Genomic DNA, 15,000 nt, shown 5'->3' on the forward strand with positions numbered 1-15,000 from the left:
GGACAGACCGTATTGTCATTGACGGAAATCTTAACGCACACCGTTACATCAACCAGATTTTACGTCCCGTCCTGTTACCGTTCTTTCAACACCATCCTAGACTCTTGTTTCAACAGGACAATGCCAGACCTCACACAGCTCGTGTGGTGCAACAGTTCTTCGCCGCAAACAACGTCAATGTTTTACCATGACCAGCCTGATCTGTCACCGATAGAACATTTGTGGGATCATCTTGGCTAGCGAATTCGACGTCCAGGCACTGAGGCAGGAGTGGAGGGCAATACCTGATGGCGTCATTAGGCGCTTAACCAACTCTGTCCGACGTCGGGTCCATGCTTGCATACTTGCACATGGTGGACATACACGCTATTGAAACATGTTCTTTGTGGTCAAATTTATTCACCTTCGTTATGAGTGGTCCTTTATGAAATAGCACATTTCACCCCTAGTGCTGTTGTGCACTGTGATATTATCATTTTATGGATTTTATTGAGTATACTCGTATTTATTTATCGCCAAATTATTATACTTTCAAAATATAACATTTGCATCAACTTGTGTTTTGTGTTGTTTTTAATACTTTGAAAAACGAATTGGTATACTTTCTTTTGATCGTCAGTTTATATTGATAACACAACATATAATGTTAATCTAAAAGCAAGAGCAAGGCATGGTTATTGCTCTGTCTGAGTGTAGCAAGTTTTACCTGACGTCATGCAGACCTCAGCCCCACACGTGTAGGAACACACGTTGGTCTTATTGGTCTGTTTGAGTGTAGCTAGTTTTACCTAACGTCATGCAGATCTCAGCCCCACACGTGTAGGGACACAGGTTGGTCTTATTGGTCTGTCTGAGTGTAGCTAGTTTTACCTGACGTCATGCAGATCTCAGCCCCACACGTGTAGGGACACACGTTGGTCTTATTGATCGGTCTGTGTGTAGCTAGTTTTACCTAACGTCATGCAGATCTCAGCCCCACACGTGTAGGGACAGACGTTGGTCTTATTGTCTTCGGTCTATTATGTTATTATTTACAACAAATATAGTCAATCTAAAGACAAAAGGTTATTTGACTAGCTACTAGTTTTACCTGATGTCTTGCAGACCTCAGCGCCACACGTGTAGGCACACACGTTGGTCTTCACCACAGGGTCTATACAGGCCAGAGGGTTGTCTCTCAGTAGAGTGGCACATTTCTCTTTGCGATCTGTACACGTCAATGGACGTCCTGTGGAAACAATAACCTAATAATGTAGACAAATTGTATGTCTTAAAGGGACATTCCTGAGTTTTATGCATTGCAAGATGTTTCCGACTAAAAACATATTTCTACGATTAAACTTACATATTAAATATATTTTCTTGTTTAGAATATCAGTGTCTGTATATTCATTGTGTTTTTGGTCGTCTTAATATTTGTAAGAAGACCAAACTGGATTCTGTCTTCAAATAATTTCGTACGTACGAAAATATAATATTTTAGGAAATAAAATGAAATTTAACCTAGTAAAAATATAAGAACGATCAGAAACATGTTTAATATACAGCCACTAATATTTTATGCAGAAAAATATATTTGATATGTAATTACAATCGTTACAAATTCTCTGTTAGTCGACAACATATTAAAAGTTGCAACAAACTCAGGAATGATCCTTTAAGTCTAAACTGTACATATAATCTATTAATGTATGACGCAAGCATTAATCCACTAACTGCAAAAGAAAGAATTTGATGTTTTTTTAAGAAACCTGACAAGCAACTGAATGACGTACAAAGATTATACTAAAATACAATAAGTGGAACCTGGTTTATTTTCAGATTGAACATGGTTTCTTACTTCTCCCAATATTGGGCTCTACTCTGTTGTGGTATTTGAGGATTAGCATCCGCAATGCCTCTTGGTATCAATTTTAATTATTTGTTTAAATTTTTAAAGAGATTTTGAAAAGAAAAAGTATTTTGCTATGGATAGAATAATTACAATGATTTTAAGTGGCTGTGGAATTATGAAAACCTCTCGAAAGAGTACGGAATAATACGACATCAGCCTAGCTATAATACTTTTGTTTTATCCCACATCTCCCTTTCTTTTCTCTCTTTTGAATTCCATCACATTTCTTCCCTATCTGGCAGCTCCTCCTCTCTTTCAAATTATTTCGCTGTCCACCTCCACATCCCAGTCCTTGCCTCTCCAATCGCGACAGGTGCTTGTCTCTTGTGGCTACAATAATTTCAAGAGATGGTGTCCAATACATTGTGGTACATACCTTCCAGTGGTTTTTGACAAATAAAGTTGGCCAATTTGGTACATTTCCCACCGCCCCATTTCTTCCAAATATTGTGGATAACACACCTTCTGCCCCACCGCGGATTTTCTGCAAGAGTTAAACATTCAAACTTAGACGACTAGAAAAACTGCTAACATAAATGTAGATACAACTTCTCATCATATGTTCCGGTGCAGATCTGGGATTTTGTGCAGGGTGGGGTGGGGTTGGGGGTCTATATACAAACACTTACAGACATATTGTCACAGACGACTGACCTATTTAATGGTCTAACAAAGTATTACCTGAACAAAAATAATTTGATTTGTCCCTAAATGTACTTTATTCAGCCATCTTCATAACCACCATACTCCATTTATTAATGACATTTTGTAAAAATAATTGAATCATGGCAATGGTCCATAATTCAAAAACTAAAATTGCCTAGTGGGACGACATGGATTTCACCCCATCATGGTTCAAGTTAAGGTGATGCGATAGCTAGATTTGGTTTCCTACAATTAATGTAAGATTTATTTATTATTAATTTTTAGAGAAATAAGGTCCTTAAATCCGTGACAGTATGCCTTTACGTGGACGTTCCATATAAGCGGTGAATGTACTTTAAAATAAGCGAAAGAAAAATTGTCGTGAGCACCCACTCCCCTAGGACCTGTTCCAGGGGGGTCTTATGTACAATCACATAACGGAACGTTCTATATTAGCGGTGAATGCACTTTAAAATAAGAGAAAGAGAAATCGTCGTGAGCAGGGCTATTCAGACCCCTCGAACTCACCCCCCCCCCCCCCCCCAGCCCCTTGGATCCGTTTCTGATGTTATTGGCAAACACCACCATCTGATATAAGTCCAAGGACAACTGTTAGCACCTTATTATACAGACATAAACTCTATGGCAATGAATCCCAAACACTATCATTTTGTTTATGGATTTCTGATACAAGTCGTGGGGCACCAGTTGGGACCTTATTATATTGTCACACTGCTACAATTTCAACTTTATAACAATACAGTTTATACATTTATTTTTACATGTACATTGATTCGAATTAGTTAATTGGTAATCTGACGTCTGTCGTGGTCTCTACTGAGGTAAGATCTGCCAATCAGACCAATTAATAAAATATGTTACGAGCAATCAAAGACACACTGTAGTTTAAACTGTTATCACGAGTTTGTCTTAACAAGTACACAATGACAAAACTATAGTATTACAGTAGCAATGTCAACACTATCTAGATACCTGCGTGTCATTCACCGACTGATTTATTATCTGTATTACCACATTGTTAAAAATGTTTCATGTTGGAAAGGAAAAATAAGAAACTATATCACCAACTTTCGGATTTCTGTTATTAATTTAACATTCCAGTAAAACAACACAAGGAAAAAGCTACACGATGTTAATATAAATAAAATCTAATGCAACGAATGACGGACATACTCACTTTGCCAGCCAAACGAACTAGCCGTTTCATCTTCCGACATGAGAGAACCGTCGCCATTCCAGCGCCATTTGTTGAAGAAATAACTTGCATACATCCACCATTCCTTGTTCGCTCTGAATTAATTAATTTGAAAAACAAAATTACACCTTAATTGATACTTTTTACAAATTAATTTCGACTTTACAATAAAACCATTTTTATATCTACTTAATTACTACTAGTAAAATATGTTAGTTTGATTAATTTCTTTGCAAAATTAGAGTTCTACGCTACAATAATCACAATTTTTTTGTGTTTTGACTTTACAAATTACAAACTGAATATTCGAATTACAAATTAGTTTAATAACATATCTGGAAATTTACAGTTCTATTGTATAGAGCATTTAATAAATTATTATTTCCATTCAAAACGTATAGATATGCACTGCAGTGTTACATGATTATAATTAATATTTAAAAGAAGATTAATTGGTTAGTGATAACAGTGCGCATTTAAAAAAATGTAATTATACGGAAATAACACACATTGATTTAAAGACAAGCGATTGCTCGTTATAGATGGTAATTCGGTCGCCTCAATGAAATAAGCACGATCGAAAATGAATGCTCCCCACGGAGACCACCATCACCATTCGCCAAGAAAAAGAAGATTAAAAACACAAAACTTACCCCAGATGTTTTTTCCATTCTAGGAAGAAGTCGTGCTCCGCATTCGTTTTTAGCGTCATCGGTGAAGCTTGATAGTAGTATCTGCAGTACTTTAGGGCTTTTAGATATTTCTCAAGCCGTCCGGTTACTTTCCAGCACTGGCCCGAATACTCAGCCCAGCCTGCAGGACAACCTAAAAAATGTTTTTTAAATAGATGTTTAAATAATTCGCCTAACGGTAAACTAATAGACAGAAGACGATGGTTCTTGGTAAACAGTCCGCGAGCTCTCTCCCTCCGGAACACGCCGCAGTAGATACCGTGATATTCAAGTTAACAAAGCGATCACAGTAGAACATTGTACAGGTGGACGCATGATGGTAGTCCTACTGAATGTGACTGTTTACACGCCGTATAAGCATATTACAATTTCGATGTTTCTGAGTTATCTGTGCAAAGATTCTGCGTGGCATGGATTAATCTGTAGGTATCATATTATGTATTACAGATTAAGGCAAAAGTAGCAAATGACAGTTGAAACTATGATATAGCACCTTTAGCTTCCTGTGATTGTCTCATGGCTGTGGTCAGTTTGGATTGAAGATGCGTCCTCAGAAATTTGTCTCGTACGTCACTATGAAGTCACAAGATTGTACGTACCTTTACAGGGTTCGTTCCACTCTGACCAGTTGCCAGAGGATAAGCAGGTCAGGGTGACCTGTTTACTGGGTGTTGTACAATTGAGCTGTATCTTGTCACCCGGGTGATAGACGCTCTTTGATGTTCCAGGAATCAATGTGGCGTCTGGCGGAATCGACGGACTGGAGCAGGTGACGTCACCAACTGAAGAATTAAACACAGTAATGTTAACTGCTCTCCAATGACCAAAAGCTAAGAGTTTTCAAATCATTACTGAGTACTTTATTCCAAGATTATTTTGCATTGAATAATCCCTGAAAATATCCACGGAAATCGGCAATACCGTGGAGTTTTTAACTCTCTAGGGCACGTTTTTTCTGTGGACTATAATCCAGGGCATGTTTTGTCGGGGACATTTCTTAATTGCAGTGGTTGTTGAATGCATAGGCGTACGGGCTCCCATTTTTGTAAGGGGGGTGGGGTGGGGGGGGGGGGGAACTGTCCGTATCTGGATAACAACGTTTAGTACCAAACAGCTATATACGGTTACAAACGAATCACTATGCACTTTCCCTTAGATTACAACTAATTTTGTATGTAGAATAATTGAAATACATAGTGAAAATGGCTCAGATTAGCATATTTTGCCCAAATATCTATCATTTTTGCCTGAATTGGAGGATTTGCTCCAGCACTAAGGGGGCATTAGCCCCACTCCGGCCCCCACCCCTCACCTGTCTCGTACGCTTATTGTTGAATGATTGCAAACTGAATTGCAGTTAGCTTGTTCTGTCATTGACAAAACTACGTAAGTCAGTGGAACGTTTATTATCAGAAAGCCAGAACCTCCAGTGTCAAAGTCAAGTTCCCATAAAAAAATAACACATATTCATAAATAACAACCATTTACAGTAGACATTGCATGGTGTCTTATAACTATAATCAACCATTTCTTTTGTTTTTCTTTTATTTCTGGTTATATGGGGTCAGACATATAGTTAAGGACCACACACAGATATATAGAGAGGAAACCCGCTGCTGCCACTTCATGGGCAACTCTTTTCGATTAGCAGCAAGGGATATTTTATATGCACCATCCCACAGACAAGATAGTACATACCACGGTCTTTGTTACACCAGTCGTGGAGCACTGGCTGGAACGAGAAATAGCCCAATGGTGCCACCGACGAGGCTCGATCCTAAACCGACCGCGCATCAAGCGAGCGCTTTACCACTGGGCTACGTCCCGCCCCCAAGCATTTCCTAATAAGGCAGAATTTAAAAAAAAAAAAATAATAGTTTATTGCAAAACCTTGCTATTTCTCGTTTTACAGAGAACAAGTAAATCAAGTGGATTACTTCTTTTTTTAATCATTGGTCGGGATATTAGTCATAGTGCCAATGTACTGGAATTATATTTAAGTAATTACTTGATGTCAAGTACCTGGAAATCTAGATGTTGTCTCAATTGAAGTAGATGGTATAAAACGGAAATAGTGAAAAATAGATATATAGTAACGAAACAGCATGTTCTTGTGGATACAAGAAAAAAACAAATACTGAAAATAAATGAATGTCAAAGACGTGCGTACCTTTCGGTGGGTGAGTTATTGTTGGAATAAGTCCACGAGTTTCGCAAGTATACAGACATTTCCCAGCTGTGACACCCGTGCAGATTGAGGGGTCGATGGATACAGCTGTGTCGCAGTCGTTGTATTTGTCTTGTGTTCCATACTCTGTAAATAAAATACGTACCGGGTATTGTATATGGTGTGTATTCCGTATTATGTAAATAAAATACGTATTGTATATTATGTGGTGCATTACAACATATAATTTAAAATATCATGGCCACATAATTTAACGTATCATAACGACATAATTTAAAATGGACTATGCCACATAATTGAAAATATGGCCAATATGCCAATATCCATAATCCCCCGATCTCTCTCTCTCTCTCTCTCTCTCTCTCTCTCTCTCTCTCTCTCTCTCTCTCTCTCTCTCTCTCTCTCTCTCTCTCTCTCTCTCGTGTGTGTGTGTGTGTACGTGTGTGTGTGGAATTGTCGTTAAACAAACATTCCTTTCCTTTGTTATAAGAATTTCTGTTTTGTTTACTCACCATTGTGACATACATCGCAGTATCGCATGGAGTAGTTGCCTCCCTTGGCGTACGTCAAACACGCTGGTTTGTGCAGTCGGCCTTGCGGGTTTCTACACGCTGAGCCCGTCAAAAACGTGTTGACACTCCTAAACAGAGACATCTTAACACACTCAGTAGCTACAGACTTTAACTTAACAAACTCAGTAGCTATAGACTTTATGGATTACCTAGAATGGTGTTGTTTATGTGTTTCAATGGAACAGAAAACATAACAAATTTTGGATGTTTTGTTTCTGTTCAGTTTTCATTTTTAATTATTATGTTTAAAAATGTTTTTATTTATTTATTTATTTAATTAATTAATTTATTTATTTATGCTGACGTCTAGCGATGGAGGAGAGGCAAAAGGCACTTAGTCAGATAAAAAAAAATCTCATTTAGTCTAAATGTTCCCATTTTCTTTAGATGAAGAAGATCTTTCCTAGAACAATAAAAGAAACGCAACTAATAATTTAGTGGGTTTTTTGTTTTGTTTTTTATTTAAAATTATTCGATTTGAATGGCATTAACTTTTGTCTTGAATGTAAATTAAAGGTATTTACATCACCAACCTAAACGCGTTTTGAATTAATCAATTGGTCTTAACAGCCAACAAATTAATTTTGAACTACCATTGTTAAACAAAGTATTGAATCAGAACTGTTTTTGTTGGTGTTGTGTGTGTGTGTGTGTGTGTGTGTGTGTGTGTGTGTGTGTGTGTGTTACATCATGTATGGCAAAAGTATTGAAATCACTGGCTAGTTGTTAGGGGTCAAGCGATTGATTTGAAACCTCTGGACCTACCCTTCGTAGTCTGTGTATCCACTGATTGTGACACTGTTGTCAAAGCGCAAGTCCCATGGCAGACATTTTGTACCATCCTCGGCATAATTCCAGTCACCGTCATAGCTCTCGCCCTTGTCACTCAAACTGTAGCAGTAGTCCTCAGCTAAACATTTACCAAAATCCCAATCTTAGAAATGTTTTATTTGTCTTGGTAAAGACAGAGGGGCTGGATTTACTTCAGTAGGAGTGTTCGTTTTAGGGCAAATGGTCAAAGGATGGGTCGGCCTCGTTGGACCTTGTTGGATTTTTTAGTTCCCCGTAAAGGGTAACCTACAGGCCCGTAACCAATGGGGGCGGTCGCCTCCCCCCCCCCCCCAACCGGTGACGGGTTTTTTCAATATGCCCCCAGACCCCCCTAATCAGCTCGGGCGCGATGCGCCCTCGTGTGAGGCATATCGTGCCTCACCATAAGTCTAAACGACCCCCTCTAAAATCCCGGCTATGGCCCTGTATTATTATGTATATAAAATATACCTCGATATGAGTACCCTATATAGCGAGCTTTCTCTTTCACTCGGTGGATCCATTCAACTGATAGGTTTTTTTCACGTTCCAACCAGTGCATCACAACTAGTCAAAGGCCATGGTATGTGCTTTTCAGTCTGTGGGGAAAATGTATATAAAAGATCCCTTGCTGCATTAAGAAAAATGTAGCGGGTTTCTTCTGATGACTGATGGTTAATTAATCAATGTGGTGTCGTTAACCAAAACACACTTTAAACTTCTCTTTCACTATTAAGGGCCAAGTGTTGAAATAACTATTTGTTAGACACCAAACAGCCATATTATAAAATGTACATGTATTAGTGTTTTTAAAACTATTTCATTTTCTTTGTTATTGGTAAAGACATTACGAAAATAATCCATAAAGATACAATATTATATTATCATATTTTAACAATTATAACCTTGTTTTTTTGGTAACAAAAGCTGAAATTAATTTGAAAGCGCGATACTAAATATAAATAATTGTATCCTGCTATCACCATTTCTACTGACAGATTATGATGACCAAGTGTAACAGTCATAAACTATTACTAACAGCAGATAATCACTTTTGACTTGGCTAAACCTCATTTACTTTTTACTTTTTAATTTAGGTGGGGTTTTTTATTTGTTTGTTTGTGTGACACTGTCTATGATGAGGTTGTCAGATAATTGTCACCAACGCAAGACAGGTTGCCAGATAAGTATCAATAAGTGTCACCAGAACAAGATATGTGGACAAATGGAGTAAAAGTGATACAAAGATAGATGACCCACGACTTTGGGATTCCATCATTAAAAGGCATCACTACCAACTATCGAGAGCTCTCAACTCAGCACAACGGGGGGGGGGGGGGGGGGGGTGTCACACCAGACGATAGGAGTTTGTCACACCGGAGACTTTACATGAATACAGGGTAGGGTTGACACACGGACAACCGAGGTAGGCACAGGACGAGCACAAGCTCAGCAAACCGAGTAGCTACTAGTAATGTGATAAATATTTCAATAACCAAGTAATTCATGTGTGAGGCGGGATTTAGCTCAGTCGGTTGAGTGCTCGTTCGAGGAGCGTGCGTCGCAGGATCGAATCACATCGGTGGATTCATCCAACTGGTTTTTGTTTTTTTCTCGTTCCAATCAGTGCACCACAACTGAACAAAGGCCGTGGGGTGTGCTTCCATGTCTGTGGGAAAGTGCATATAAAAGATCCCTTGCTGCATTAGGAAAAATATACTGGGTTTACTCTGATGACTACGAGTTAGAATTGTCAAATGTTTGACATCCATAGCCGATGATTAATTAATCAATGTGCTCAAGTGGTGTCGTTAAACACAAAACACTTCTTATTGTTGTGTATATTGCGTCAGCAGAAGCTGCAGCTGATGTTCACAACGCCACCAGCTACGACCAATCAAAAGCAGAAATCAGACACCGCTAGAATACCAGTGGCGGATCCAGAAAATCCATTTAGGGGGGCCCCAAGGACACGAGGCGGAATGTCAATGGAAGTTTGGGGGAGATTTAGAAGGGATCGTAAAAACATGAAAATTAATATATAATAAAATTATAACTAGATTCGCCTCTGAATAGGATTATGAGCATTGATCCTGGGATACAACATTTGTTTGTTGTTTTATGTTCATGTGTATGATTTTAATTGATATTAATTTCAGTATATGAGCTTATTATTTTCTCTACATAAACATTTAGGAGAAGCCATTTTGTAAGACAAAACCTAATGACATAAAATCAGATCTACTGTTACCTCCAAGACGCGTAACATTTATTTGGAAACCAGTCCCTCCAGATCCCACCGATCCGGTCCGGAAGTGTAGCGCCATGTGATTGAACACCGACACGAGGTTTTGAGGCAAAACGTTTCTTTTCAATCTGAGAAAAACAAAAAAATAGTTTACAACATATAGATCTCTCTCAAATATACGATCTTCCGCAAGGGGCAGGGTGGGGCGTAGTCCAGTGGTAAAGCGCTCGCTTGATGCGCGGTCGGTGTGGGATCGATCCCCGTCGGTAGGCCCGTTGGGTTATTTCTCGTTCCAGCCAGTGCACCACGACTGATATATCAAAGACCGCTGTATGTGCTATCCTGTCTGTGGGATGGTGTATATAAAAGATACCTTGCTGCTAATCGAAAAGAGTAGCCCATGGAGTGGCGACAGCAGGTTTGCTTTCTCAATATCTGTGTGGTCCTTAATCATGTCCGACGCCATATAACCGTAAATAAAATATGTTGAATGCGTCGTTAAATAAAACATTTCATTCCTTCTTTCCTTCCAGCTTCCGCAACTACATGAATATGTGTACGACCTCGTTAAACGTGTCTGGTGAAAATGTTTTCCAGGAAGGAGATGCAACGTTTAAAAAGAGCACATACAGTATTGAGGGTTAAAAAAGTGCACACGATTTCAAAAGTACAATAATAGCACATGTATTATATGTGGCAATATCCCTCCAAAACACCAAGCCGGCGACACATAAACATTATATGGATTCCCGACAACTGACAGTCAATATATTTATTATTTTGTTGTTTGAATAAATTACGGTGATAGTTCAGTGAGTGTGGTGTTTAAATCACTGACGAGACTTACAGCTTGGTCGGAACAGATTTGAGAATATATCGTCGATAAGTGAATGAGTCGGCGTTATTCACGTCAAACATTGAAAATTCAGCTTTGATTCTGGCGCCTTCTTCTACCTGCAAGAGAAAAAAGAATATATATATATATATATATATATATATATATATATATATATATATATATATATATATATATATATATATATATATATATATATATATATATACACACACACACACAGTATCTAAACCGGACTCACTTCGTACCGACCGGCCTCGGTGGCGTCGTGGTTAGGCCATCGGTCAACAGGCTGGTAGGTACTGGGTTCGGATCCCAGTCGAGGCATGGGATTTTTAATCCAGATACCGGACTCCAAACCCTGAGTGAGTGCTCCACAAGGCTCAATGGGTAGGTGTAAACCACTTGCACCGTTCAGTGATCCATAACTGGTTCAACAAAGGCCATGGTTTGTGCCATCCTGTCTGTGGGAAGCGGAACTAAAAGATCCCTTGCTGCTAATCGGAAAGAGTAGCCCATGAAGTGGCGACAGCGGGTTTCCTCTCAAAATCTGTGTGGTCCTTAACCATATGTCTGACGCCATATAACCGTAAATAAAATGTGTTGAGTGCGTCGTTAAATAAAACATTTCTTTCTTTCACTTCGTACCGTCGAAATAGTCCGGTTAACAAAGAGGACCGCTTTAGACAGAATTCATCTAGAGTTATGGTTCTTGAATGATCGGCAACTCGCGATCAACAATGACATTTGAACCCATGGATGGTTGAGGAAACACAGTCGTGCAAGCCAGACTTGCAATCGATTATTTCACAGACATAAAAAATATACTTAAAGGGACATTCCTGAGTTTACTGCAATTTTTTTAATGTTATCGACTAACAGACTTTTTAACGAAAGTTCGATACGTTGCTGTTTTTTGGGTCGCTCCGCCATTATAAATGAAATAAGACAACACAAAATATACGAGCGACTCGCACCTATTTATACATGCGTTAGGTTGACAAATGTAACTCGCCGAATTCATAAGAGTGAAATCAGTTGGGTATCAACACACACACTAATATATTAATCCGATTGATCTAAACTATACACGAGTGCGATTACATTTTACACACACACACACACACACACACACACACACACACACACACACACACACACACACACACACACATATATATATATATATATATATATATATATATATATATATATATATATACTGAACAAAAAAAAGAAACTTCCGATTTGTACATATAGTATTTGTTGTGTTAAAGAATTCATTGTGTAATGAAATTATATAGGTAGTATTAGCCTTGAGCTGTATTATCAGGATTCATTAATTTTATCGATTATTTTTGCACTGTTAATCGTCGACAACGTGAAATGTCCCGTGTAGTATTCGGTCAGTTTGTTTTACTTGTCTTACTGACATTGTTGTCAAGGGAACGAAGACGCTTCAAAATTTCTAAAAAAATTACATTGTAGCTCTTTTAGTATGCCAAGAATACCCAATAATTTACGCGAACGGGCGATTGGCATGCTTGATGCTGGCATGTCGACAGAAGACGCTGCAAGGCATGTTGGGAGTTCTAGTCGAGCGATACGAAATCTTCGCGTAAAGCTGTATCCTAACCGGCCGCGAGCGACGCGAGCGATTATTTTAGAAATCATTGATTTCAATTGCCGTATCCTAACCGCACGCGTGCGATACAACATATAAATCTGTCGCGTCGTGCGCGTGCAGTTAGGATGCTTCAATTGAAATCAGTGGTTTCTAAAAAAAATCGCCCGCGTCTCTCGCGTCACACGCGGCCGGTTAGGATGCACCTTAAGATTTCGAACGACAGGAAGCACCAACGACTTGCCACGTCGTGGACGTCCGCGTGTTACAACGCGTGGTCAAGACCGCTACATCATGAACACGCATTTCCGCAATCGATTCCAACCTGCCACTGCTACTGCTGCTAACACACCTGGGCTTCATAATAACCGAATCAGTGGGCAAACTGTTCGTAATCGTCTGCGGGAGAACGGTTTACATGCACGACGTCCATAGGTCGGATGCGTTTTAACGCAACGTCATCGTCTAAATTGTCTTAATTGGGCACGTGTACACACTCGTTGGATACGGCGATGCTGGAATACCGTTCTTTTTTCGGATGAATCCAGATTTTCTTGACAACGTGGTGATGGCAGGGTGCGCGTCTACCGTAGGAGAAATGAACGCTATGCTAACTGTTGTGTTCTTGAACGAGATCGTTTCGGGGGTGGGGGTTGTCATGGTCTGGGCAGCCATGCCCATGGTTATCGTTCATCACTAGTCGTCATTGATGGCAATTTAAACGCTCAACGTTACCGCAATGACATTCTCGCTCATCACGTCATTCCTCTGTTCCATAACAACGCCAACATCTCGATTTTTCAGCATGATAATGCCACCTCTCATACAGTTAGAGACACTGTAAATTTTCTTAGGACAAATAACATTGATTTCATTGATGACTGGCCCGCTAAGTCCTGATCTCAACCCCATCGAGCATGTCTGGGATAGTCTGGACAGACGATTGAGGCGTCGTCCCAACCCACCCGCTAACGTCAATGAATGAATGAATGAATGAATGTTTAACGACACCCCAGCACAAAAAATACATCGACTATTGGGTGTCAAACTATGGTAATGCAAATAAATAAAGTGATGATCAACATCAATATAAAAATTCAAGACTTAAACAAAAACAGTGTAAAAACAGTATAAAGAACTGTACAAAAACACAAATATCACAGAATTTTACGGATACTGAATTTTACTCAAAACTTCAATTTTGTGCTGTATTGGCCATTCTCAAAGAGAATGTTACACCCGTGCACCACGGTGAGGTTACAGCACACGCAGGGGCGCTAACGTCAAGGAACTTCGTCAAGCGCTCATTCAGGAATGGGACAATATTCCACAGGCAGAAATCAACATATATATATATATATATATATATATATAATACTCGTCAGACATAACGACAAATTCTTTACCTACGACTTCCTTTACATAGAGAATATAGGGGACGAAAACATATCTGTCTATCAGTCTGTCTGTCTGGCTGTCTCCCCCTCTCATATCGTGATAATCCTAATGTTAGATACCAAACAGCCTTCATTTAAAATATGCCTAGATATCGATAGAACGTGTTCCCTTCGTTGCCATTTAGATGGCTGTTAGTTCTGTTAAGAGAAAGGAAAACAGAGATACCTCTATGAACCAGTTACATTCCGTGTTCTGTGGATATGTTGAAGGGAAGTTAGGTGAGTTTATCACAACAGATCGATGTGTAGAGTTCAGCTTGAAAACACCGCCACAATCTGTAACGAAAACCCACAAATCCTTGTTTAGTATAGAAACAGTATTAGCTGACTATTTCTCGGAAGACATTACTAAATGTTCACGTGTTTTTGTAGTGGAATGTATTGTGCATGTTTGACAGGATATTTGTACAACATTAACACAACAATCCCTCAGGAAGGAAGGAAGGAAATGTTTCATTTAATGACGCACTCAACACATTTTATTTACGTCGTACAATCCCTCAGAATCACGTTTACAACTCCATTCCTTAATCATGGGTGAGGGGCGAGACGTAGCCCAGTGGTAAAGTGCTCGCTTGATGCGCGGTCGGTTTGGAATCGATTCCTGTCGGTGGGCCCATTGGGCTATTTCTCGTTCCATCCTGTGCACCACGAATAGTATATCAAAGGCCGTATTATGTGTTGTCCTGTCTGTGGGATGGTGCATATAAAAGATCCCTTGCTACTAAAGGAAAAATGCACCGGGCAAAATTACCAAATGTTTGAAATCCAATAGCCGATGATTCAATGTGTTCTAGT

At 39.2% G+C, this 15,000-nt stretch overlaps 1 protein-coding gene across 1 annotated transcript in view; it reads right to left on the minus strand.

The window, feature by feature from the left end:
* The window catches only part of LOC121380862, a 54,818-nt gene that overhangs the window by 4,463 nt on the left and 35,355 nt on the right, over positions 1 to 15,000 (minus strand). The window contains exons 13-23 of the mRNA XM_041509864.1: positions 14,369 to 14,478; positions 11,113 to 11,219; positions 10,269 to 10,393; positions 7,973 to 8,117; positions 7,148 to 7,275; positions 6,618 to 6,761; positions 5,047 to 5,229; positions 4,409 to 4,580; positions 3,738 to 3,850; positions 2,271 to 2,378; positions 1,091 to 1,228 (exon numbers count right to left, since the gene is read on the minus strand). Coding sequence (XP_041365798.1) covers positions 1,091 to 1,228; positions 2,271 to 2,378; positions 3,738 to 3,850; positions 4,409 to 4,580; positions 5,047 to 5,229; positions 6,618 to 6,761; positions 7,148 to 7,275; positions 7,973 to 8,117; positions 10,269 to 10,393; positions 11,113 to 11,219; positions 14,369 to 14,478 — 1,473 coding nt within the window. The remainder of the gene's footprint in view (positions 1 to 1,090; positions 1,229 to 2,270; positions 2,379 to 3,737; positions 3,851 to 4,408; positions 4,581 to 5,046; positions 5,230 to 6,617; positions 6,762 to 7,147; positions 7,276 to 7,972; positions 8,118 to 10,268; positions 10,394 to 11,112; positions 11,220 to 14,368; positions 14,479 to 15,000) is intronic.

This window comes from Gigantopelta aegis, chromosome 9 (assembly GCF_016097555.1).
Source record: "Gigantopelta aegis isolate Gae_Host chromosome 9, Gae_host_genome, whole genome shotgun sequence".
Classification (NCBI taxonomy): Eukaryota; Metazoa; Mollusca; class Gastropoda; order Neomphalida; family Peltospiridae; genus Gigantopelta; species Gigantopelta aegis.